General features: G+C 42.1%; 1 protein-coding gene across 2 annotated transcripts in view; it reads right to left on the bottom strand.

Moving 5' to 3' along the window:
• Positions 1-22,747, bottom strand: part of dhx15 (DEAH (Asp-Glu-Ala-His) box helicase 15) — a 28,072-nt gene extending 5,325 nt beyond the window's left edge. Inside the window, exons 1-9 of one of the 2 annotated variants that reach the window (XM_034136567.1) lie at positions 22,580-22,747; positions 20,099-20,396; positions 18,663-18,856; positions 18,173-18,332; positions 16,409-16,627; positions 11,297-11,464; positions 5,912-5,998; positions 5,415-5,564; positions 4,836-4,944 (exon numbers count right to left, since the gene is read on the bottom strand). In XM_034136567.1, coding sequence (XP_033992458.1) covers positions 4,836-4,944; positions 5,415-5,564; positions 5,912-5,998; positions 11,297-11,464; positions 16,409-16,627; positions 18,173-18,332; positions 18,663-18,856; positions 20,099-20,396; positions 22,580-22,584 — 1,390 coding nt within the window. In that variant the 5' untranslated portion in view covers positions 22,585-22,747. Of the gene's footprint in view, positions 1-4,835; positions 4,945-5,414; positions 5,565-5,911; positions 5,999-11,296; positions 11,465-16,408; positions 16,628-18,172; positions 18,333-18,662; positions 18,857-20,098; positions 20,397-22,414; positions 22,557-22,579 lie in introns of those variants that run through there. The other variant, XM_034136566.1, reaches the window with a different exon arrangement.
• Between the last annotated feature and the right edge of the window lie 4,906 nt (positions 22,748-27,653).

Genomic DNA, 27,653 nt, shown 5'->3' with positions numbered 1-27,653 from the left:
CTCCGAGGCAAAACACACACACAGACGACAGCCGCGGAACGATTTCCAAAATGTCTTCATCACAGCAGAAGTCGAGAAGAACAATTTGGAGCAAACACAAGGATGTCAGGAGTGATTAATGCTCATGATTCACTGAATGTCTTTGAGTTAGATAAAACGAGACGTCTCAAGAAGTCACCTTGGGTTTATTATAATAGACAATTAGAAAGTGTTAATAGAAGTTGCAGCACTATTTAGGTTTTTGCATCTCATTAGTCTAACTTAAAACACTTGTGTACTGGCATTCAACGTTAAACCAAAACAAGTCTGCAGCACTTAGTTAAGCATTTATGTTCAAACTTGGCTGATGGAAGCTTTTATAAATAATAAAGAGTCTGAAGAAACTACCTTTTTTTTTTTTTAACAGTGGCATGAGTACTCTATGGAAAAGAGAGTTTGAGATGTGAACATTTTCACATTCAAGCGACTAAGTGTTACAACATCATTCTCCAAATGGTGGGACCAAATTCAGGGCAAAAACAAAAAATTTAATAATTGCCATTTATTACATTTTAGCCAAGGAATATACAGGGACATTTTTGATCAGCTGGTATGATATAAACTTATTTAATGAGAAGAACTGTAACCTGAGCAAAAACATTGATTGAAAACTAGTTATATCTTCTATTGCGTAGTCCCACTTGTTATTATTAAGAAAAGTGTCAATACTGATTTATAGAGTTTCATATTTATTGACTATAGTTGCCTTGTCTATAGTTGTTTAGGATTAGGATAGGACACTGTATATACACTTTGGCTTTTTTTATATTTGTAAAGTTATATACACTTCTATATTACAGTGCACTTGCTCCTTTTGCACTTCTGGTCAGATGCTAACTGCATTTTGTTGTCTCAGTGCAATGACAATAATGTTGAATTTAGTCCAAAGTTAAAAAGCTGATACTCAGCACCGGCTCCCCTCAGACCTTTAACAGAAGACAGATGTGTGTTAAGAAAGACAGACCTTCAAACAAAAGGAGCGTAAAGCCAATCAACATGAGAAACTCCCTGTGTGTGACCACTGTTACGCTAGACAGCAACTTAGCGCAGAAGTAATCATGGCAGAGCTCATTTTTCATCCTCCGCTCAGGCAATCCTAAACAACTAATGCAATTACAGGGGAACTTTCTACTTAATGCTTCAACACAAAAAGGCTTCCACCGTTTGGTTAAAAGATTTTTCCTCCAGATGCAATTATTGACCTTTGGCTCCCGAGAGCCGGAGCCTAATGACCAGTTGCATGTTAACTGAAAATTAGCTTCAAGCTGCGGCTGCGCTGCTCGTTCACTTTCATTCCTCTCAAGTGCACCCCAAAAAATAAATTCAATTTCAAACTGTCGGGAGGCATTTTTTTTTTTATGATTAACAAATATTGATTCGGGGCATCAAAGCTACTTTTTTACACAATTGAGTGCCGGCCAATTTACTTACCACACCAAGCGCTTGTGTGGGGCTGTGCAAAAGGTGAAACTCTGATTTCCAAGTACTGCTAGCACGATGAACCGGTGTGGAAACTCAATATACACAAAGCGGCTCATCAGAAAGTAAGTATCGACTGCCTGGACACACAAGAATCCGATATATTAACCAAGGGCCAAATCAATGACACGAAAGGCTAAAGGTACATTAAACCACAACGGCTGCCAGGGGGTACTTCTTTGGAAATGTCACGAGGCAAATGAATCCCACCCAGTCCAAGTCCTTGTGTAAATCACTACTGATTTATTTTGGATTTCCATTTGGTTGGCTGGCTCCTGAGGTTAGTAAGCGAGGAGCGGGGTGGGCAAAGAGAGAATTGACCTATGTGTTCGAGCTTTCCAAAAAGGGTCAAATTGAATGTTACCGTTTAGCTCACGGACAAGCTGAAGTGGAAAACGGTTTGTGGTTGATCATCAAGGAGACATCAAAATCATCTGAAGGCAGGTTTTGGGTATTTTTGACAGGGACGATTACAAAAATGTCCACTTATCCACACTTTAACAGTACATGCAGGAATCCTGAAGTCAAATGGAATACCTTTTAATACATTTTAAGACCTCATCGCCACTTCGAGTTCTAACCGGTTACATTGGCAACACACTTTACCTCACATTTACTATATACAGTATTGATTGTAAGATAGCACAACTAAACAGTTTGTGATAACTCCTTATCATAATTCAGATAAAACAAAGCACAAGAGAATGAATTGTGTGACCAACCCAATGCAAGGTTTATTAGAAAAAGAAACCATTAGAAAGTAGTATTTGATTTAGGCATTGTTCCCAAGAGATAGAACAGACAGACTACTGAAGCCTCCTTTCCACATGAACTTCAACCTCTCTGTCAAGGTCAGGTTTAATGCAGTATGCTGCTTTGTTGCTTCTGTAGACACACTTTGTGCTCTTTCATTCCAGTAAAACTCATCAGAAACCAATGTTTGACCAATAAACAAAACAATTGACAAAACTTATATAACTAAAATATATTCAACTTTGGTGAGCTTCAGCAGCGGGGTAATGCCATATAGGAGCTCCCTCCTTAACCAGGGGTTAAATTGGGCCGGGGGTGTCCAGGGCTAAGCCCCGGCACATAGGACGATGTTCTGACGTAATCACCCTCGCACATTTGTCATATGTTTACAAAAAACGATATATATGTTAAGACTTTTCCCGTTCTTAATATAGACTACATTTAGGGTTGATATGTGTTGACTTTACTTTAAAATAGCAGATCTCTGTGACCGGATATAGTTCGGCTTAGTGAACGTGTGTCTCTTCCTTGGAGGAGCAGCATCGCCCGGACTCCGCTGTTCCTCCGCGGCTCCTCCGTGCAGAGAGTCTGCACTGCAGCGGTGAGTGTCAGCGACGTGCAGTCAGGGGAGGCACGGATTGGTCATCGGGAGAGTCAGGACTTAAACGCCGCAGCTTTCTGGCTATTACGTAGCATGTGGGACCGGACAGCTTTGACCCCCATCGACAGTGGCGATTCTAGAGTCTGTGGGGGTCCCTTGAACCAGCTTTCATCACCATCAGTGTCGCCCCGACACACTCTTTCCCCCCCCCCACAGAGCGGAGCAAGGCAACGAAACTTAAAATAAGAAGCAGCATTTTACGGCGCATTTTTAATACTTTTTAATAGCCTTCATTTTCGCTAAATTGATTTATCAACTTTTAATACTTTTTAAGACCCCGCGGACACCCTGGTTATGGATTCGATCCATGCCAAAAACGGATTAACGTAGCAGTTCAACCATCAAAAGTTGTGTCATGCTGTTTTTTCACCCTGTATGTCTCCAGACACCCTGCGCTGACCTGTCTATATTCTCTGAAATGTGCATTATAATTCACCCGCTGTTCCTAAGATGTTACAAATCTCCTGTCCAGGTAATCGCTGCAGCTTCCAGCGTGCTCCACAGCTAGTTAAGAGAAATCTTCTGCCATGAGTGGATCAAATAAATAAAAAGGTAATCCTCCCCTTTCCCTTCACCCCAGCGTTCCCAGTTAGACGCAGCACACAAGGCCAATCCCGTATGTTGACGCTTACCCTTGTATTTTGTGAGAAATGTGGGGGTGGTGGTGGAGGTCAGTCACGTTTCACTGGAGGAATATAAAGGGAAGGCAATAGCCAAGGTGATAGCGCTGCTATTGATGTAACCAATTTCATTCTCAAAATGGCGTTTGCCACGGTGGACGGGGAGAGATGGGTTTAATCTCAGAGGTGAGATGAAAACTATATTATGGTGAGAAAAGGGGGGAGGGAGGGGGAGGTTAAGGATAGGGAAAGGAGGGGTGGTCTCCGCGGGAACACACACACTCCTGGAGGATGCCATAACTTGGCTCAATGAGATGAGGTGTGTTTTTTGGCCTGGATGCAGCATGATGAAGATGTGCAAGAAACACGGAAAAAGCGCTAATCCAGAATATTATCAATTTAAAAACAGCAATAATATGAATTTTAAGCTCGTAAAAACTGTGTCTGTCAGAGCACTCCAAACATTCCAAAGGTTCCCTAAGTGACACAGCAATCTCAGATTTGATATTGTACATGAAGCATCCACAGCTCAGCTTAAAGTCGATTTAACTGCACTTGTATTGATTCATAAAGGACTGATGAAAATCAAGATCTAAATATTATTTGATGTTAAACTCATGGTTGGATTTGGTTACCGGTAAGAGCAGCAGGAGCTATGTGAAACTACAGAATACACTAGTTTAGCTATTACATGCTCGGAAATACAAGAGAGGAGCAACAGGTAGATTTAACCTCTTTTAGAACCTCGCAGTAACTTGATTTCTAAAAAGCGGCTTGCGACATAAACATATTCAGACCATCAGAGAAAACGCAAAAAATGAATGCAAACGCGCTGGATTGTAATTTACTCAAAGAGCTGCTCTGAGTTCCTGCAGTAAGCGTCTGTCTCTCTCCTCCATCAGGAGGTGTCGCCTAGGCAGTTAATATAACACCCACGCCTTTACATTCTTGTAAATATATAGTGATGAATAAATAGTATGAATAAATAATAGGCCTACATTGCATGGAATGGTGTTTTCTCTGCAATGAATGTTGGGCAACATGATGATATATTCAGTACAATGCTAGAGATGTGTCCGATAGTAGTTATTTGGCATTACCGTTGTATTTATTCTCACAAAAATATATATAAATTGTAAAGAATTATAACTTTAAAAGTATTTAAAAAGATTTCTTACAATGCAATGGGTCAGTTTGGGACTGAATGCAAAGCAAAACGACACAAATAAATCTTTATAAAAAAGGCAAAACAAATGTGTATCGAGTATTTTATTGACACTAACCTGGAGGGTCCATGAAGTCAAAGTGCACCAGGTCGTCGATCCCCAGTTTCTTCAGCTGCAGCACCACAGAGCCCAGGTTAGACCTCAGGATCTCTGGATACGTGTTGTCCTGCAGCAGTGGAGAGGAACGAGACAAACCCAGCGAACAATTCAGAATTAATTAGTCAGGCTGCGAATTATCTCCTCATGCGTCGCTCATGTGTCAACTTCAACAGGGACCGGGAGTTGAGGGCATTTGAAGGGCTATCTAACTCGCTTAAAAAATCCCCTTTGTCGCTTAGCGTGACGTGAAAGGATGAGCCTGTTAAAGTGGAGAACCGGGCCTCCCTGGGTTCATTTGTCACGAGGTGGCTGTTTCGTTAGCACATGTTATGTAGAAGGGTGGAGGGTAGTGTGGTTTAGCAGCAAGCTCTTGGAATTTAAATTCAGCTTAACTTGGAATCATGGATTCCAAGAGCAAATATTGCATAATAGGGAGCTTCTCCAGCTCCGGGGCTGCTTTGAGGGAATACAAAGTGCTTGTGAAAATCAAACACCTCATAGAATTTATAACCATTTCCAGACCGCTTCGTTTCTTACCTGCATTTCTGTCTTGTAAGCTTTCTCTGTGTAAAGGCGGAAACACTTTCCTGGGCATGTACGTCCGGCACGGCCCGCCCTCTGCTGGGCCGACGCCTTACTGATGGCTGTCACCAAAAGGGACTCCACTCTGATACGGGGGTTATATACCTGAGGGGGAAGAGGGAAGTTAACTTCAGCCAAAAAAAAAAAACACATTGATTTTGTGGGTGGTGAAAAAAAGTGGTCAAGCATACACTCACACCTTCGATCTACTGTATATAAAAGCAAAACACATACACAAAAGCCACCGTAATGCATATATAATCTGTTTCTGAGCCATGTGTATGACTTGGCTCCAGGCTGGGGAAATGTCAGAGGAATAAATAGCCGGCTTTTCCATCTCTGCCGCTGTCAGGTTGTGCACGGCGGTGTTTATCTGGGGATTCTCAGGCAACAGACGCAGATGATCGCGGCAGATAGAGAGTGGTGGGAGAAGGTTGGGGGGGGAAGCTAACCTTTTGCTTGGCAAATCCAGGATCAATTACAAACACCACGCCGTCGATGGTCAGGGACGTCTCGGCGATGTTTGTGGACACCACGACCTGTGGAAAGGAGAACAGATGGGTTAGGAAATGATCTGCACGCTCTGTGGAGGGACTGAAAGACCTCAAATTCTAGCACTAGACCTCGTTTTAAAAACACATTTATCGACATCTTTTGCGTTTAGGAAATCCATTCCAACGTGCAAGTAAAAACACAGAGAACGCAACAACTTCGATAAATAAGTTAAAAAGTACTTTGTATAATCCCAAATTGGAGCAGTTCGTAATTGATAGCCCTTATTAAGCATGAGTAAGAGGAGAGAGAAACACAAGAAAGTTCACATATCAGCGTTGCTTTAACTTGAACAATATTCCCTGATGTGATCCAGTTGGCTAAAGAAGCTTGTAGAGATGCCACTACAGCGCACTGCACACGCTAATGCTAACGCTAATGCAACCCAACAGTGGGGTACTGCAACAGTTTCTGCAATCATGTCCAATGTGCTATCAAAGTATTCATGGAGAGAGGGCTTTAGTGATTATTGCTTTTAGCTTGAAACGTTTACAAAAATCATTGCATTTTTTGAAATAGTAGTTCTGTAGTAGAGCAGAAACTATTTGTGGAAAACTGAAATTGATCTTGGACGTAGAAAGATGCTAGATTTCTAAGAATAATGGGTAAACTGTGAACCTGCACCATCTCCGGATCATTTTCTTTAACAATGATCCCCAAAGCAGGGCTGTCTGACAGCTGAATCTTAGCGGAGAAAATCAAATGACTCAAATCACCCTGTGGGTCTCTAGCTGTCAGCTTATACACAACCAGCGGGAGAAGGAGAGGGAGACAGATCTGCAGCTGCTCTCACGCAAACTATGGCCGCCGCTAGGGTGAGCCCCCCCCCCCTTACATAACAGCTGACACAGAGTGGACAGAGGAGCCCTTTACACTCATCGTAATATCACAGGCTGTGGTGACCTGATCATAGCCCACTCGACTGGCAACTGCCACTCCTCTGTCAGCGCTTAATATGCGAGTGGGTGTTTGGAAAAATGCCTTCCCGCACTTTGATATATTTCCTTTTGCTCAACATCCACCCAGGCAGGAACGAGCAGCAGGCTGACCCGAGCAGTCGTTTGGTGGAAGCCGTCCTTGGTAGTCCTCACGATGAAATGCACAAAACCAAACGGTTCTCTGTAGTCGTTGCTGATACAGGTCCACAGAACCAATTTTGCACACTTGACACACTTCCTTTGTAGCTGTGCCTCTTCAGCTGTCTTCTAGCTGTGAGCCATACAGACGTTTTTTAAATCCCACCTTTTAAGCGAGGATTTCTCTCACGCCTGAGAATGCCTGACTGTTTAGTTATTAATGCCAGTGAGGGCATTTAAACCCCCCCCCCCCATCCATCCATCCAGCCATTGACCTCGGGTAATTCACCTGTCGAAAGACCCACTCCCCTTAGTATTCAAGCAGAGAAATAAAGGGATGGCAATAAACGCTGCATGAAGCTCATCAGACAGCAGTATCTGGATGATGGTTGGCTGTTGTTCTTGGATGAATGGCTGTCTAGGTCTGATTGACACGAGCACACCATGATAAATGTGGCTTGGTTAACGGTAAAGTGTATTCATATTTATTCCGTCTATAGTGTCTGCAAATATAGTGTCTTTATTTCTACCAGCAGTGTTATACTAATGTTCATAGCCATATGTTCAGTTCACACTGCATATACTTTAGCTTGTTTATATCTATCATATTTATATACCTTTTCATTACACTGCACTTTACTACTTTCAGTACTTTTACTCTTAAACACTTTCTTCAGTTAACTTTTTCTCAATGACTAAGACAATGACAAGAAGGCACCTACGCCATTCAAAAACACATTGAGGGTTTTTTAACTTTAAAATAATACGTCAAAATGTGTTGTGATGACAAAAGAATATGTTGGGCAGCGTATCAGGACTACACTCAACAGCAGCTATTATTTTCCCAACCTACGCAAATGTAGACGCGAGTAACCTGCTTAATGGAGTTAAAGTTAACAAGGAAAACATCAGGGTTTGAGAGAGAGAGAAACAGGGGGATATATTGGTAAGACAGTGAGAATTCTAGTACCAAAGTAGGGCTGTGAGATTATGGCAAAAATCATAATCACGATTATTTCTGGTCAATATTGATATCACGATTATTAAATACGATTATTCATTGACTTTGAAAACATCCATTTATTTAAAACAAATTTAAATATTAATTTGAACAGTACGTTTTTAACAGTTGAATACCCTGAACTTTAAGTATAATTCAACTGAAAAACCAATACAAAAATAAAATGATACATTTATATCTACATTTAAATAAATAATATCAAAATAATAAATACCAATAAAGAAGATAAACAAATATTTTGGAGCGCACTTCCACAACCTACTAAACGTATATAAATATGATAATTAATGTCACTCACAACCTGTAATGTTTAATTATACTGCTACACGCAGTGCTCTTATTTTGGTAACCCTTTATCCAGAAACAGGAAGTAGCCAAGAGGCTCCGGCTTGACGAGGTTAGTGAAAGTTGACTGTAGGCTAGAGCTGACCGGAGAGTAAAGACACGGCAACTAAAGCTTCCGTTGTAACGTGTTTATATGGATTTATTAAACAGACTGCAAGTCACAACACAACCTGGCTGAGACGGCTTTTAGGGAGGGGCGACAGCGCACGCGCGGGCAGGATGTATAACGCAAGCCAAATTGAGAGCATCATTGCGAAAGGGAATGCAGCAAAATAATCGTTTTTTTTTCCCGATTACGTTGTTTTCACAATCGTTGCAAGCCAAAATCGAGATTAAAATACGATTAATTGCACAGCCCTATACCAAAGACTCACATAATCCTAAATATGGAGTTGAATGCAAGGCCAGGTAACGGGTTAAGTTTCCGCAGTGGAAAAGGGCCATCTGTGGCCTACGGATACAGAGGAGTTAAATCTTTATGAAACCTATTAGCCACACTGTCTGAAATTAAAAGAGAGAGCAGTGTCTCATGACAGGAACTATATGCCAGCGACCGACGTCCCAGCAAGCCTTGAAGGACTTGGAATTCTTCAAAGTCCGGTTAATAATGGACTCGCTGAGGTTGTCCTGCGTGTTGGGACCCCACGGTGCTCCAGCAGATGCCACACATGACACCCTCTCACATTTCATGATCATATGGGTGGCCTCATTGACTGCATTGATTCTGAAGGATTATCCGGGCTGGGGCCATTACACTGAACGCAGGCCGGCTCCTTCCAGTCTGTTGCTGCACTGGATAATCCTAGCTTCTTCATCAGTAATATCATTAGGGCGTCGTCTCTGCATGTTATTTCTGGGTTATTACCTGCAGGAGAGCAAGTACTATGGCTAACACGGCCATCTTTCTCGTTCCCTGCTGGGAAACACAGCCGTGTTGACAAATAAAGCCCTACTCCGACTGGGGGGGGAAAGGAGAACGTGCCCCGAGCGGCATCCTATTCAAAGCTCATCGAAATGCGTATGTGGCAGAATCACGAGTGACATTTGAGGGAATATTCCAAACGTGACGATGCTAAAAACAAACCCATCACAGCACGTTTGGTAGAGACGATCTTTGAGAGGCTGGAGAGCAACGTGAGATTATAGTCTTTGTTTGTAATTAGTCAATTGCCGCCTTGGCTCTTAATGATTAAACTGTTCAAAAATAGAAGATCAGTGGCTTTCCTGGAGAAATAGAGCGGTGACGAGCTGGTGCTTTATGTTAATTGAGGGGAGTCTAATGCAGTCGTTAGCATGCGTAGCAGCAGACGTAGCAAACCTTCATTCTTTTTCACTACTTCCTCTTGGGCTGGCTTGGATGACATCTCTGCATTTATCGACTGATGAGCTGCTCAGTCAGTGTTGGAGGAGAAGCACATTTACTTCAGATACCACCGATTCAACAAGCACCTGACAAACTGCTTGGACAGGTCAGAGGTCACGCTGTCACTGCACTCACTTTACTTCCTGAATTCACTTCACTAAAGGGGAACCAGGAGAAGTTGCAGCAAGATGTTCACCAGCGGGAGGGAAGACAAACTCAAAATCATTCATCACGTCAGACTGATGTATAAAGATGTCTCATTACTTGGAGTGTATATCACTACTTTCATCTCCTGTTCCATCAAATCTTTGGAAAACAAGACAATATTTTCTGAGGTCATCAAATCTGTCACGATAGCTCCATTCATTTCAGGGGCCTGCCATCGAAACGGAAAATGTCATATACCCATTTGACATCAATTTAATATTTATTTTTTAAAATAATATTACAATCTTATTACTGGGCTCTTTAGGAGATGAGCTGAGCAAGACAAAGACAAAGCCATGGGAATTTCTAAATAAAAGGCAAATAAAGATCTAATACGTTGATGATATTGGATCATTGAATAGATAAATTGTTACACCCCTATCTAAAACGAATACTGTTTCCAATACCTGAACTTGTGTAAAAGTCTCAATTTGACAAGTTTGTTAAAAACCCTTCATCACCTGCTTCTTATTTCATGGCATGGTTTTTTATGTGCGATTAATCCTCTGTTCACACACATTGCAGGGAATCCTATGTTCCCCTAAACCCTAGGTTCATTTGAACGTTCTGTGTTTATCTTTGACAGCACATAAACAGTTTGGCGGCTCATATGTCAGCCTGATCTGCCTCAATTAGAGGGGTTTGTAGCAATGAGTCATTCATCAGCGGCGTCCCCCTATCAGATGCTGGGGTGAACGTTTGCTCATTCACTGGCAGTGATGATATTCTGATATTCCGTCAGATGCCGGGCCAACACTGGCAGCGCAGGTGGTGCCGCTCCTCCAGTGATGAGCCCATCTAAATACAAACTGTCGCGCGAAAAGAGAGGAATTGTCTGGCGTCTGTATCAATAACAAGATCATCCACTTAAGTGATTGAGGAAGAAGACTATGCACAGCAGGAGGAGTCTTGTTTTTGTCAGCTTGCACGCGGCTTCGTATGGCAGAGGCCTCCCTCTCTCTTTCTCTGTCTGTGCAAATGTAGTGAGAAGATAAAAATGACTGAGGATGCAGTACTTTCCTCAGGCTCAGAGGGCGTGAGTAATACCCCGGCTATAATTTAGAGCCGAGAATCGCATGCTGACAAAAGCAGCATATGTTGTGTGAGTCAGTTCTGCGCTAAAGCTGAGGAAGGGAAAAAAAAAAAAAGTTTCAGTCCCTCCCTTCCAGCTCTCTTCCACCTTATTTCCCATCTGGCCTTTCTACATCAACGCCACTCATTTGCTCTTTCACTCAGCCTCCCCCTGTTTTTAATAGCAACGAGGCAGTCATACCTTCCTTCCGATGGCACCGCTTGGTTTGGTGGGTGGGGGTGGCTCAAAGATCCTCTGCTGCTGCGCCGGGGGCAGGGTGGAGTACAGCGGGATGATCTTGATGTCCCCGACTTCAGGCCCCAGGTCGTCCACCTCCCTCTTGATCCGCTTGCAGGCTTCGTCAATTTCCTGAAAGATTGCAAGGGGCAACAATTAATCCGGGGTGTCACCTGCGTGTGCAAACAGCAGAATATACAACAGATTCTGCACAACACCTGCACCAACAATGGCGCTGAAAGTGGATGGTGGGGGGGGTGGGGGAGGGGGGGTTCCCTGCTACAGTACATTTGTTCTAACTATCGCTCCATCTGACGGAGGAAATTAAACCTGGTCCGCAGTATGCTGTGCAGAGCTCCCTGTGGCTCTGTTGTCAAATGCAGCAATCATGGAAACATGGACGGGCGCGCGCACACACAGAGACAGACAGACTCAAGCGGGGTTCATTATTCCACCGTGCAGTATTGTAGGGGGGGGGGGGAATGGGAGATGAGACTGCAGCACTGATGCATAACCAGCGGCAAATCACGGCAGATCAGTTTAGTGAGGCTGAACGTGGAGGAGCCGGTGGGCTGCAGACAGACTGACGACCTGAGCAGGAAAAAGGGAGCATGAGAGCAGAGAGAGGGCCCTTTCTCTAAAAGCATATTGAGATGCACTATTATTAAATATCCCTGAATAGTCCACAGGCACCCCTTGCTTATAACGCACCTATATAGGTCTCTGTTACCTACCCATTATCCTACTTTGAAGTGGTCTCCTACAACAGATTTGAATTTTTCCCAGCAACTCCAGCTGTTAAGAACCATTTTCTGTGTTTTGCTAACAGTCATTTAATCCTCATGAAGCAGCAGTTACAGCCTATACTGTTGCACCACCTGCAGGCCCAGGGGAGCAGCGCAGCTACGTTACAAAGAGGAGGCATGAGGCAGTGAAGAACAGGAGACAGAATCATTGTCCTGATGCTTATAGACACATAATAAGCTACGTCAGAGCCGTCGGCCTATATTTTTGCTTTGTTGCAACAATTAATTAAGAACAAATTAGACTCGAAAAGGAATATTTGTTTAACAATGAGTGCCTTGATGGTCTACGTTGAGGTAAACCTGCACTCTGTCTGCAGTGCACTCAGCTGATATATATTTAATATATAAAGCAAGTCAATGGCAGGTCATCAAAAGGCTAAACTTTGTTAAAAGAAAATAACATTTAAATTAAAAAGTAAAGGATTTTCTTTCGCGCAACATCATTTCTCGTACACATTTTTATTTTCTAAAAGCATATGAAATAACGGCGAAATGAGTTAAAGCATGACTGTAGCGGACAAAATGTGTTGGACTGTGTGAAGCCATGACAAAATATGTCCCGTTTTCTTTCCGGACTGCAAGTGTGTCATTAGCCCAGTTGTCCCCTTGTTCCTCGTATTAAGTCAAACCCTGCTGATGGCCATGTGCCTCTTAATCAACACGCTGACAAGTGGAAATCGGTAAATGTGAATGGATTGGTAAAATTAGCCCGGGTATTAATAGCCTATCAAGCCTCTGGATGCAGCAGCTGCCATGGAGAAAAAAAATGGACCCCTTTGCCAAAGTGCTGGAAGCAAGCTGGCAGTCTGTCCCATAGGGACACCAAGACAGTGTGTGTGTGTGCTTTTGCATGTGTGTGTGTGTGTGTGTGTGTGTGTGTGTGTGTGTGTGTGGGGGGGCAGTTGGACAGTGTTGGGAACCTGTCCACCAGCTCTCCCTGCGACCCCAGAAGCAACCATCTACAGCCAAGCTAATAACCGACACATTTAGGCACTCCTCTTGACTAGCAAACAACCCCCCCCGCCAATCCCCATGTTTAGATGTTAGCTGCTGAGGGGGAAGCTTAAATATTAGGACTTATCTTTGCTCAACAGCTGTGATAAGTTTCCTTTTCCTTTTTTTGAGTCGTTGCTTCACTTTTATTTGTTTGTGGAAGCAAAATATATCTCTCAGAAAACCTGTGGAGGAGAGGAAGGGAGTCCTGTGCATTTAGCTTTTGTGTGTTGTAAATCAGTCAGAAAATAAATAATCCATGCCATGGATCTGCCTCCTGATCATTAGTCTACATCAAAGTTTTGTGGAGACTGGAGAAGTGCTCGGAGGGCGTGCTGCAGCGCCCTTTGAACACCCATCTCTGCCAGACCTACCACACATTAACTTCTTTAACCCAATTAGGAGGGGGTGATAATGAACTCACCGTGGGAGTGCTCTCGGTAATGCTTCAGCTTGACACAGTGCGGGGGGGGTGGAATATAAATCAACAAATTACATTTAACTGCATGAGAAATGTTCAACATATTGGCTGCAAAAATCCCAGACTTTTCTACACATTCACAGGAGAGGGCTTCAGAGTTTCTCGCTGGGAAACACCAGTAAATCTAAAATCAATTAGCAGCCCTCAAGGAGACCACTTCAAACACCATGCCCTCCGATGACTTCGTAACGTGCTGCACATCGATCTTGTTTCACCAAATGAAAACTGACTTAGGTGTGCTGCCACAGTCAAGCTGCTTCGGAGTGACAAACATTTCCTGCTAATGAACAACCCATCGCAAGATCCGATTGGGTGAAAAGAAAGACACATGCAAGTCTCATAGTCATTAAAGAGCCCCTATTATGCTTTTTGGGGTTTTCACTTTCCTGTTATATAGGTTTGTGTGCATGTAAATGGTCTGCAGAGGCTAAAATTCCAAAGTTCCCTCCAGAGGGAGTTTCTCACCCACACACTCTTCTTTTCTATTGCAGGATTATAATGATACATTTATGAGATGTACTTTTGATCTATTGTGTCCCAAAACTTTTGAGAAGTCAGTTTAGGGCTTAAGAGCTTGCATCAGTGTTCTGATAATAAATAATTGTATAATATAAACCATAATTACCCTTCATGTTTCTTTAGAGTTGTCATAAAGAGAATAATCCTAAAACTAAATACCACACCATTTAATGTTGTACTTCACTCCATGACAATATGTGAATGTATCGTACATATAATCCAATTAGTGTGTTGATATGTTATGCCATATTTCGTTATTTTCACATGTCAAGGCCCTGGCCATAGGCCCTGACACACCAAGCCGATTTCGGCCGTCGATAGATGTCTGGCCGTCGATGAGCGTCCGGTCGCCCTACTCGGATTGGTGTGTCCCGCACCGTCGTGTCTTTTCGGCCGTGCCGACAACCTTCCGCTCCCGATTCAACATGGCTATCGGCAAAATAAATCACTCTGATTGGCTGTTCAGCTTAGCGAATCAGTGCATGAGAAGCGAAACGGATTATTATTTTTCATCTTCAAACATGTTTTTGATAAGTCGTTATGTGAAACAGTCTGTGATGGACGAGAGTGAAAATGGAACGCACGCTATTTGTTGTTTGTATATATCACGCAGTCTGTCTTCCGGTTGCCTCTTTTGAATGACGAATACACACTACCGCCGCTTGCTGGTAAGGAGAGTTATTGCCACTCACGCATGCGCAGTGCGTACGTGCTACTTGGCCGTCGGCTGAAGTCTTTGCCGTGTGTTCCAGTGCGACTTTTTGGCCAAGACGCAGGAGACGTGAGGCGACACAACAATCGGGTCCGTCGGGACGTGCTCTTTGGTGTGTCAGGGCCTTAATGCGTCTATAATGAATGCAAAAGTCAAAAAGGGTAAACCAATAGCAGCATTAGAATTGTTTATGACCATTAAAATATAAAACTTGATGATTATTGATCAATTTAAAAGAAAATATGGTGATAATATTGTCCAGTCGTACAGCTACAGGTTATCACGTGGTCTCCAACAGCATTTTGTCAGAGAGAATAATCGTAGCAGCTCAGGCTTCTCCTGTCCAATGATCAGGATATTGAAACATTTGTTGGTGTGTGTTGGTGTGTGTGTGTGTGTGTGTGTGTGTGTGTGTGTGTGTTCACCCTGCTGTGACCAAATTCATCATTTTGGGCATGAACCCTGCCCTCCATTACACATCAGTGGATAACATTTGCAGGGAGGGAAAAAATAATAAATGACTTAATTTCAGAGATTTGTGGGAAGGGCAGAATCTGGGTCACTCGTGTTTTTTTTTCCTTTTCCCGTTCTCAGTGCAAACCGCGGTGGTTCCCAAACAGCTAAACTCACGTGCATTAACATCCATCAAGCTGAGGATTAATCATTTCCTGTGCAGAGGGGACACGAGTGTGTGCTCATGACACCGTGTGTGTGAGTAACTCATCTATGTAATTAGATTAATGTGCACACTCTTAACTTTGGAGATGAATTCAATCTCAGCATAAGTTTATAACCTTGTTCAATTGCACAAACGTAACACTATAATAAATGTATGTAATTCTATACCAAGTCGATGTATCGATCAAGGAGTTGACTTATCTGTGGTGTTGGTCTGACAGCATATACATGTGGTACATATATAATTTTGGTTAGCATACTTAAATAGTAGTCTAAAGTCTTGTTATTATTTATTTGTTGTTTAAAGTGTTTGTGATGAAAAAGAAAAAACTGAAAGTATCCAAATTTAAGAAGATGGCATTATTTAGAGATACTTAAAAAAGCAAATAAAGCGATGTATTAGTTTAATATTATTTAAGAGTTGATAACAAGATGATTATTTCGTTGCAGCTCAATTTATAGTTGAAGTTGAAGGGATTAGTTGATAAAATATTAGCTCCAGTCTTTCACTTGTCTGATGAAATTGTAAAGACAAATATACTAAGGCTGCACAATAAATACAAATAAAATAAAAATCGCAATATGGACTGCGCAATATTCAAATCGCAGGGAGCACAATATTTGCTAAAAGAGTTTGTTAAAACACCATTTTAAATGAAACGTTACCTGGCTAACAAACAGTATTCTACAGACTTAAATGAAGATAATTGCTTGGTACCGATCCTTCTTAAAAAAAAAACCATTATCATTTCATGTATTATCAAAAATGATCAATCCCTTTCAAATTGGGAATCAAATCGCAATACACTTGATATACCTTGATAAGCCTGTTTACAAGCCTCACAAACAAAAAAAGTAGATGTAGGTGAAAAGCTTTGGAGTGGTACCTCTTGTCCGGTGAGGAAGAGCAGCAGGTCGCCTTCGTCCACCTCGCACATGTGGATCTGGACCACGGTTCGGATGGCCGCCTCCAGGTAGTCCCGCTCCGGTTCGGGGGTGTAGAAGATCTCCACGGGGTGGGTGCGCCCGGGGATGGTCAGCAGTGGACAGTTGTCAAAGTACACCTGGAACTTTCCGGCGTCGAGCGTGGCACTCATGACGATGACCTGCGAAGAGAACGGGACAATGTATTCATGAGAGAGGAGAAAGGAAGGATAAAAGCAGGGAGTGGAAAAGACTGTGGTGATTATGGGCACTCAAGTGTACAATGAGTATGTTATTTATATAGCTTGATGATAATTGAGGATAAGGACACATGCTAAGTGCTGCAACAGAATCCAGAGTAGATGAAGAGTGCATGGATAATGCTTTGAAATCGCAATTTAGGATGAGGGCCTCGGCACGAACCCAAGTCGGTGTCCGCGTGAACAACTTGGCACCACCCTCCAAGTGTCTGACCTACACAGAGCGACGACAGTCCTTGTTCCTGATGTTGGGTACACAATGTTCCCTCTGGAGCCATTAGCTGTGGCGCATTAGGATTCTGATGGGAAACTCGTCTCCCATTTTCAATCTCAAACATTTTCAGGGGCCAGTGTCTCGGCATTTCGCTTTACGCTCTGCGAGGCATCATAATTGCTCTTAATCAAGGCAAATTAAACTTTCAAATTTGGTAGGGGATAGGGATGAAGGAGATAGAGGGGTGTGGGTGGATGATCATTCCCAATAACCTAGACCTCATTTAACAGTCGGCGAACAACAATCCAACCTTTGATTCCTCGCTGACAAACAACCAGTCATTATCCATCTGCTTTATGAGAATGATGTGAGGCGCAGTCTGCCCATAAAACTTCTGGCTGCCTGTGCACACATCACCATTCCCCCCCCCCGGGTTGATTGGCCTAAAATGGGACTGACTCCACTACTACTGCATTTCTCCCTCCTCAACATGTACACAGCTGTCAGACACTGTCTGACCGACTGACACTGTCGGGGGGAATGTGACAAAAGGGAGGGATGACAGGGGACGGATATAAACTCTGACTGTCACTGAATTTATCCCGCAGTTTGCAGCTTTAACAGCATTTTGAAGGCGTTAAGTGGAAACAAATCAGACTACTGTCAAGAGTACTGTCGACACCAAGTCTAGAGATAACACCAAATAAATGCTAGACCTGATTTTCCAGAATAAACAGGGTGCATAAAGAAATACTTTAACCACAAAACGATCATTTCTTATATCATTTACTACCCCTGTAGCTCTTCAAAGCTACATTATTGATGAATCTTACATTCTTGTAACATTTAAGTAAATGGGGGTGAGCTTAACAACAAAGGGCGGCAAAACGATGTCAAAACATCCGTTCACCATTTCTCCCAGAACGTGTGCAGTATAATCCAAGTCTGATGTAGCCAATTGTATACTCACTAAATCACAAATACATGTGAATTTTTGTTTGCAAGTATGTATTTGTAAGTTGTATCGCTTTGCTTTTGTTAAATGTGGCTTCTATTTGTTTTAATTCATCAGGAATGTTCTCAGTTTTTGCATCTTTGTTCATGTCGTGGGTGAAGTATCTTTTAAAGGTTAAGGAACTCACTACCTTTGAAATGACTATCAAAAGGGTTGCAATCTGTAAATCCTGAGGCCTGAAAGGAAAGGATTTGTTTTTATATAAATACACCAAATGAACGTAGCTTGTTATTCTTACCTTGAGGTCAGCCCTCTGGCGGACGACCTCCTTGAGGACCCCCATGAGGATATCTGTGGCTAACGTGCGCTCGTGAGCCTCATCCAGGATGATGACACCGTAGCGCTCGAGCAGAGGATCGTTCATGGCCTCCCGCAGCAGCCTTCCATCTGTCATGTACCTGAACACAAGACAAGCAGGCTCGATCAGCACATACTGTGAAAAAGGATATAAATAACCCCACCCCCCTGCAATGAGCACGGCATTCATATCGTTATAGGATTTCAATGCAGAAAATGGGACAGAATAGCAACATGTGATTTAATCAACTGTATAATGCTGAAGTTGCCAAAATGTGTGTGCACTTTTAGGATATCTTTTGAGGCTCCCGTTAGGATTATAAGCTCCTACTATAATCAACTCCTCCAGATATAAGCTGTAGATTTATGATTGTTTTTGTTTGTTTAAATGAAAGAGAGCCAAGAGGAATATTTGTAACCATCTTTCTTACTTGAGCACCGTCTTGGCAGAGCTGCAGTCCTCAAACCGGATGGCGTAGCCCACCTCTTGGCCCAGCATCACATCCATCTCATCGGCGACCCTCTGGGCGACGCTCATGGCGGCGACCCTGCGAGGCTGGGTGCAGGCCACCGCTCTCTTCGGACCCTCCACTGCCAGCACCATGTCCCCACACCACTGAGGGATCTGCAGACAGCAAGACAAGTCCGGTTGTGATTGAGTATAAATGGCATCTTTCAAGTGGAAACTTCTTTGCTATAAGTTATAATCATGTAGGAAATGCTGATTGCACATCATCATGGACATAATCGTGCAGCCCACGTTGTCAAGAGCAGCACATTACGGCTACACTTTCACAATAAAAGCCTATGGCATTACTCTGGATCCATGCAAACCAGAGAGCATTTCGCAGGCAGGAGAGGCACCTCAAAAGAATAGCTTAAAGAGAGCCAACTTCACGGAGGAGGAAGGAAAGAGGGGTTTCTAGTTCTTGCTTTGGAAAGACAGGCTGCTCGTGGGAGACACTTTGCCAACAATATTTTAACAAGTAGATCGATCCTCTTCTACAAATTAAAATCAACAAACAAAATATGTTAACTCAGTTTCAGTTTGTTTAGAAACTTTGCTCAAGAAGCACCAACAATAATACCATTTGTAAATGCTAGGGGGGAGTCAATTGTCCACTTTAAATGAAAATGACATTTGTGAAATGAATGAAGATGAAGTGAGTCAGTGGGTGTAGTGACAATTTTGTTATGACAACAAAAGGATTTCGAAGTACTACTTTAAAATGCATTACAACAGCTTGCTATGTCCTGCAAAGCATATACCCGATGGTCAGATACAATTCATACCCGACAACTTGTTCACTGATGTTTGGAGGAATGTCTGTATGTTTTCAATAATGTAAGCTGCATTTGCATTAAAACAAAGCAAATACAGAACAATTGTGAAAGAGACGTTTAGCCTCAATACAATACCTAATATTCTCGCTTAAATTGTAAGAAATACAAATAAATATCTAATTTAAATAAACAGCTGATTTAAAAGCAATTCAACCCTTCCGTATTCTGTTTGTATTTGCAGAGGTGACCAAAAACGTAACATTCCTTGAAAGTCTGTTTGAAAATTCACGATGAATGAGTGGAATACAAATGGTTTCTCGCATCATTAAGGCAGAGTGCATTGACAAGATTACACCACTATATTTAACAAGTGGTGGAAGAGTGGTTTGTTTTCCCCTCAGGAGAGGACTGAGGCTCAACCACTGATTTACTCTAATCTTCTCTCTTTCAGATTTTAAAAAACAGACAACCCCGCTCTGCTAAGAACTTTAAATACACTTAACAACGAAACTGTTTGAAATCCATCAGCTGTTCATGGCCCATTTGAGTGTGTTCACTACTGAAACAGTTTAAGTGCTGGTACCTGTGTGGTTTTCCCAGATCCTGTCTCCCCGACCAGCACAAAGCACTGGTTCTGCATGAGGATGTCGGTGAAGCGCTCTCTGTACTCCCACACAGGCAGCTGCAGGCGCTTCTTCAGGATCTCGTAGTAGCGAGGCGTGTGGGGCAGGTTGGTGTAGGGGTTGGTCTGCTGCTGGAGGGAGGGCTGTTTAGAGAAGCCCGCACTGCCAGACGAAGCCACGCTGCGGGGCATGCTGGAGGACTTCACGTCTCTGTCCCGATCCCTGGGCCGATCATCGCGCTCTCTGTCGCGGTCACGCCTGAGGGAGAAGGAAGCAGGAAGTCAAGATTTGTTGAGCAAACATATTAGGGCACGACTTTTGCTGATATTGCAATATGATTCACGATAATGGAGAAATTGTTATTTTCAATATTATTCACAGATATATTAAAAAAATGATAATGTGATTTTTTTAAGGATGATCTGTAACAATCAGATATTTCTTAAATCTGTGGAATATGATTTATAAGCCACAAAATGTCTGCAGCAACACAAGTCTTAATCAATGATTATATTTTCACATATTTTACAATTAAGAGATATTGCACGCAAGTCGATTTGGATATTGCACTAATAACAATTAGGTCTGAGAAAGTCAGATCTCTTTCAGGCATTTAATAGAGAACAAGAAGACTTCTTCAAATGACTTGTGTTGTCCACTTTCAGTTTGACTTTTACCGTTATAGGACAAAAAACATGGTTTATCCTGAAAAATGACCAATATCATGATAGAAGGTTTTGGTTATACTGCTCAGCTCTAAACAATAAAACCCCAAAATGCCTGTACACTCCAAAAAACTCCACAGATTTAACATTCTGCCTGAGAAATGGAAAAGATTTGACTAAGCACACAGACGAATGTTAGCCCATGTCAAGTTCATTTCTTCAAATTGAATGAAAAGGTTACTGCGCATTTGTATTCACTTCTACAAAAAGCACTGCCTGATCAAGTGTAACATGCAAAGGTCATGAGTTAACCGCCACAATCCCCAGATGTGTTCTCCTAATGCAATAAGATGTATTTTACAGCTTCAGAGCAGAATGAGAACCATTTATATCCTCACATTATTTAGACAACGATGATGTGTGGAGCTCTGTTGCAACGCTTATGTGTGAATGGCATTTAATGATAAATGAGGGTTTGAACATGGAAGTGCAGGTTAACTTTAACCTGCTTGTTCTGTCAGTCTAAATCACAACAATTGACTTTAATACAACATAAAACTGAAATATTAAGTAAATATCCATATTTGAGAGGCAAATTGAGAGAAATTACTTTAATGAGTTACAGCCGTTGTTACTTTTGTGTCCACAATAAAACTCAATGTCTATTGAATGTTTTAACTTCTATTTACTACTCAGTTTTGACTAAATGTATGATATATCTACAGAGGGACAGAAATGAATCAACAAAAGTGACGCCAGGCAAGACTAGTAGATAGATGAGTATAGTGAAGCCAGACATAAGTAGTAGAGAGATGAGTATAGTGAGGCAAGACATCACTAATAGAGAGATGAGCATCATGTTGTTCTCTGGATGTGCGCATTTCTTCTCATGTGAGAGCGGCATTATGTACATTGGATGATGCGAAGCTCTGTTACATAAACATTACGTACTTCTTCGTTGAGTATTAAATAATAGATGTATTCACTTAATGGATATCATGGTTCAATTACCGATGTTCTAATAGTTTCTAAAAAGGTCAAATCGGTTCAAAAATCTGAGGCAATGACTCCGAGCACACTCTCCGTGAAGTCGACAAGTTTATTCGCCTCAACCGGGGTCCTCTAAATAATAAAGCCCTAACCGGTCTCGTTTACGTTATTTTTAACGCATTTTAATGTCATTTAACATCTTCACAGAGAGCTGACACTAGTGGCAGTTACACCTGACAGCTAACAGGCTAGCATTACCCTGGCTAACTGTCCTGTGTGCAGCTTTACTTCGTCATTCTGTCCCCTAAACATGCCATAACAACCAGGAATTCCTCATGACATGTCGACTTTGTCTCATGAAACGTAGCGTTGTCTGCTCACTTCTATTAAAGACACGGGGCTTTAAGGTAGCTGGCAACCACGTGCAGTCTGTTTGCTAACATAGCTAATTAGCCACTCTGCAAGCTACATAACAGTAGCAACCGTTCACAGCTAGCTTTTCAGTCTGTATCCGAACAGCCATGCAGTTCAACCCCTGCCTAAGCTAACTTGCTAGCTAAACATGCGCAGAGTAAACGTTTGCAACACGACAACAACAGCGAACATTCCAACAACACGTACCTATCCGAGGGTCTCTTTTTACCCGGAGAATAATCATCACCCAAATCTACACGCTGTCGTCTGGACATCCTTCCACCGGGTTCCCTCTCAGCTTATGTATCCTCCTGCAGACTTTTACCCCAAACCCGTTAAACACCCTGCAAAATGGCGACCGGAAACTCTTACCTCATTTTTATTGTCCTTGTGCAAAATTAGTATAACTCAGTGCTTTTAACTGAGAAAGGTCCAGGCTTTACTGAGACATGCACATTATGTCCAGGAACTATTGCAGTCCTGCAGATCTGATGCTGCATTTAGGAGATGCTGACTATCGGTGTGATGATGCTGAGCCCGCCGAAAAACACACACGCACGCACACACACACACACGCACGCACGCACACACACACAAACCCCAGCCCGAAGCCTCACTGCAGCAGGTTTATTGCAACAGGATCACTGCAAACATTATGCAAATATTGCATGAGTAATGAGAAAAAGTAATGGTGGGAAGTTACTACAGTAGGTGCTTTTTCCAAATTCCTTTACTTGTTCAATTATGAACATGTTCTGCTAAAAATACAATTTAGAGACCTCTGATTGTACTTTTTACTCCACTACATTTATCTGACGGCTTTGAAGATTAATGTTAAGATTATTAATACTAAATATAATCAACAGACAATATATCATATTGTATTATGATAGGTAACAAAAACTTTTTTGATCACTTGGTGGAATTTGCAAGGTAGCCTACTCAGCAGTAGGCTATAGTAAAAAAAAAAAACACAAAAACATTTTTAATAAACCATGTTCCATCGTGCATAAGTATATTTTGGAATATTAGTATTTACGTTAAATATATGTTGATGCTAATACTTTTGTACTTTAGAAATATTTTAATCACAGGACTTTTGTTGTAACATAGGCTCATTTGTACACTGCAGTATTACCACTTTTACTTGAGTGAAATATTTAGGTATTTAATCCACCTCTGTAAAGAAATTAACAGAGGAAAATCATTTGCACTACTGTACATATTTTTACTGTAATATAATCATTTTCATCCGTTTATTAGTGACTGTTATTTTATTATATATTGACTGTTGTGCCTTTTTATTTTGTATCAATGCCTCTTAATGTAGGTATTTGTATATATATATGATTATTATGTGTGTATATGTATATATATATATATTTATATTCTTTTAGATATTTAATTTATATTGCTCGGGATTGTGAGAAACAGCATTTTGATGTCCATGTCTGCATCTCACACACAGAAGATTGACAATAAAGTTGACTTCTGACTTCCTCTTCATCTAAAACTCTTCATAGCTTCAAGGGCTGTATCAACTATTTAAACTGTATGTAGGAATGCAGCAGACAACTGCAGTACAAACATTTCTTCCCAGAATGATTATGAAGTACCTGTCCTGTAGTTTAAAGGACTGCAGACATGCACAAACAGTAGGGAAAGTGATGGACATTTCTCAGCTATGTTAGAAGAGCTAAAAACCCTTCTTTCAACCTCTACAATTATAAAGTGATGAATAATCTGTCACTGAAGACAATCATTGCCGTTGACACAGGTAATTACACAGCCTGGACATTGCTAACAAGCTGCATAATGGCAAATGGCTCATTGCTTATAGCTGGGGGATTGATGGTGATGGTTATGGATAAGTCGACGCTACAACAAAGTCATCATTCTTAAATATGCATTGGTAATATAAAATACTGGGGATTTCCCATCTTTCTGACTGCCTAACTTTCATAGGCTATTAAATATCAGTCCAGCCGTGTGAAATAGCTCTTGCCGCTGAGGACTGATCACTACTCAAACAGTACTGCAACCACAGCTTAAGAGAACTGGACGTAAAAGGTTAAAAAGTGGAAATATCTTTGTGCAAAAAAGGAAATACTCATTATACACTGTCCTAATGTAGTTAGTAGTCTTGCAAAGTTTGAGAGGGAATTGCAACAGCAAGATTACATAATGAAGTGATCCCTGTTTGATAGTGAAGAAAAAAATACAATGCTATTCTGTAAAAGCTCATCCTTCCATGAACTGCAGTGAGTTGTAATCACTACCAAAAGATAGATAGATAGATAGATAGATAGATAGATCGTGCTTTATTGATCCCAAATTGGGAAATTGTTGTTACAGCAGCATAAAAGGCATTTTACAATAAAACAACTACAAAATATACAAGAATAGAAATAAAAATAAAATAAAATATAAAATATAAAATATACATGTCGAAATAGAAAATATACATGCAGATATTATATATATATATATACAAATATATATATATATATATATATATATATATATATATATATATATATATATATATATATTCAAAATATATGGAATATGGAGTATTAAATATGAAACAGATTATGTATGAGTAAAATGTACAACGTGGTTTTATTTCAAGAGAAACTATGGAGCAGAGAGTTCTCTTCCAGCCAGAGGTGATTTATTGTACAGTGTTATTGCAGTGGGCAGGAATGTTTTCCAGTATCTGTCCTTGTGACAGGGGAGCTGCAGCAGTCTGTTGGAGAAGGAGCTCCGTTGACTGTCCAGCTGCAGGTGGAGAGGATGGGTGGGGTTATCCATGATGGACAACAGCCTGTTCAGTGTCCTCCTCTCCACCACAGCTTCAAAGGGGTCCAGCTTGATGCCGATGACTGACCCAGCTTTCCTGATCAGTTTATTGATCCTGCTGGTGTCACCGGCTCTGATGCTGCCCCCCCAGCAGACCGCAGCAAAGAAGAGTGCACTAGCCACAACAGACTGATAGAAGATCTCCAGCATCTTGCTGCATACGTTGAAGGATCTCAGCTTCCTCAGAAAATAGAGTCGGCTCATCCCCTTCTTGTACACAGCGTCAGTGTTGATCCTCCAGTTCAGCCCATTGTCTAAGTGCACTCCCAGGTACTTGTAGACCTCCACAACTGCCACATCCTCTCCTAGAATGCACAGGGGCAGAGGAGGAGATGTCCTCTTCCTCCTGAAATCAATGACCATCTCTCTGGTCTTGGCCACATTCAGAAGCAGATGATTTCTTCCAGTCCACTCAACAAAATCACCCACCAGCGCTCTGTACTCCTCCTCCCGTCCATCCCTTATACACCCTACCACTGCAGAGTCATCCGAAAACTTCTGCAGGTGGCATGACTCTGAGTTGTATTGAAAGTCAGAGGTGTATAAGGTGAACAGGAAAGGAGACAGCACAGTCCCCTGTGGGGCTCCAATACTACCAACCACCACATCAGACAGCACACTGCCCAGCCGGACGTACTGTGGTCTGTCCGTGAGGTAGTTGGTAATCCAGGAGATGGTGGACGAGTTTACCCTCATAGCCTGCAGCTTGTCACTCAGTAGCCGAGGCTGGATCGTGTTGAATGCGCTGGAGAAATCAAAAAAGGTGATTCTCACAGTGCAACCCGATCCATTCAGGTATGAGTGAGCACGCTGCAGCAGGTAAATAATGGCATCGTCCACCCCCAGGTGAGGCTGGTAGGCAAATTGCAGAGGGTCAAGGAATGATCTCACCTACGGTCTGAGATGGGCCAAGACCAGTCTCTCAAGCACCTTCATCACATGAGATGTGAGTGCTACAGGGCGATAGTCATTGATGCATCATTACATTTTTTAAGCTATTTTTGGGAAATCTGAGACAGATAATTGAAGAGTAGCTCATTATGGAAGAGCTCAAGGATAAGTTTGGCCCAACTCTGATTCTCCTGCTTGGGGGAGGCGAAAGATCTCACATCACTGATATCACATTGGCCCTGTCAGCTCTTATCAGACGGGCCCACCATCTCCTATCCTAATAGAGATCTGACTGTATGCCGTGGCTCCATGCTGACCCCCGGCATGGCCTTCCTGCTTATCGTTCGTCCACCAGCTTACGTTCCTCCAACAGTCGCTGACGGCTGCCAAGCAGGGCCCTCGGAGCCTTTTTGTCGTTACTGCAGTCAGTTTCTAGAAAATCTACTGAGGTAGGTCACAGGAAACTAAGAGTATTCAGAGATGAAGGAAACTATAAGGGCTAAATGTTTCCTATTATGGGAATAAGTATTTACCTATTGTTTTAAGGATATCGTTTTTAAAAATACAATTATTTGGGAGAGTAGATGACAATATGTGTACCATTCTTTTATCAGTGCAGCAAGTAGAGTTAGCTTTGCTTAGCATAAAGACTTTAAATAAAGGGAAACCGCTAACCTAGCTTTGCAGCTTCGAGGGAAGACAAATGTTCTGGTAATCTTCTCACACACAGGAAGAGAACCATTGTGTGTACCCCAATATAACATAACACGGAGATTTAGGATGTTTTTTTTCCTTTATATTTAAAATGTGCACGATTACCATATTCCTATTTGGCAGCTGCTGAGTCATGCACAGCGTAATTGCAGTAGGAGCAAACCAAGCAAATGATGCACATCATATCGATGATACATTTGAATGATCAACTCCACATGAAAAAAGCAGGGAAAAGATGACTGACATATTTTGCCTGCTTTTCCCCCTCTTTGGTCTATTATCTCAGATAATAACAGCCTTGTCAGCAACAGAGCAGAAAGTTACACTCCTCAAATCGAGCACCCTGGGACCAAGCTGCACTCGAGTGTCTCCGAGGCGCCACATGATGAAACTCAGGTAAGCGTAAAAAAGCAAGGTGAGCAAATGAAGCATGGATCATAAGGGCATTGACCATCAGTGGAGGGGCGTCTGGTTGGTATAGTAATTAACCCTGCGGAGGGGTTGGCCTGGAAACTGCTGGCTCCACATGCCCCTGTCCACCCCCATCCCTCAGACCTTTGGAGCATCCACAGATGAGGGGGCGTCAAACCCTCCCTGGTGGTCACACTTATTAGAGCCGCTGAGCATTGCTGTGACCCACTCCTCTCTCTCACTCTGCAGGGTGAGATAGCTGGGGGGGGGGGCGAGGGATCAGAACAAAGCCACTTCATCCTGTGATATCATAAGATTAGTGGTTTTATGCTGACAACCCATCTACAAAGCTACAGGAATCACACGCAAATGATTTCTCCGTGATCACTCTTTGAAGAACAGATACAGAGAGGAGAACACACACCTAAATCATCTGACAGCAACCAATCAAAGCACTTCAAAATGCACATTCTGGCGGGAAAAGCCCTGAAAGGGAAGAGAGAAAGAGTAGTGATCCATTGATTAGGTCTGATGTAAAACTGTGTTAATGACTTAAATGGGCCAGTAA

This window comes from Trematomus bernacchii, unplaced genomic scaffold (assembly GCF_902827165.1).
Source record: "Trematomus bernacchii unplaced genomic scaffold, fTreBer1.1, whole genome shotgun sequence".
Classification (NCBI taxonomy): Eukaryota; Metazoa; Chordata; class Actinopteri; order Perciformes; family Nototheniidae; genus Trematomus; species Trematomus bernacchii.
Note: the sequence above shows the minus strand (reverse complement) of the source record. Positions and strands in the feature narration are given on the sequence as shown.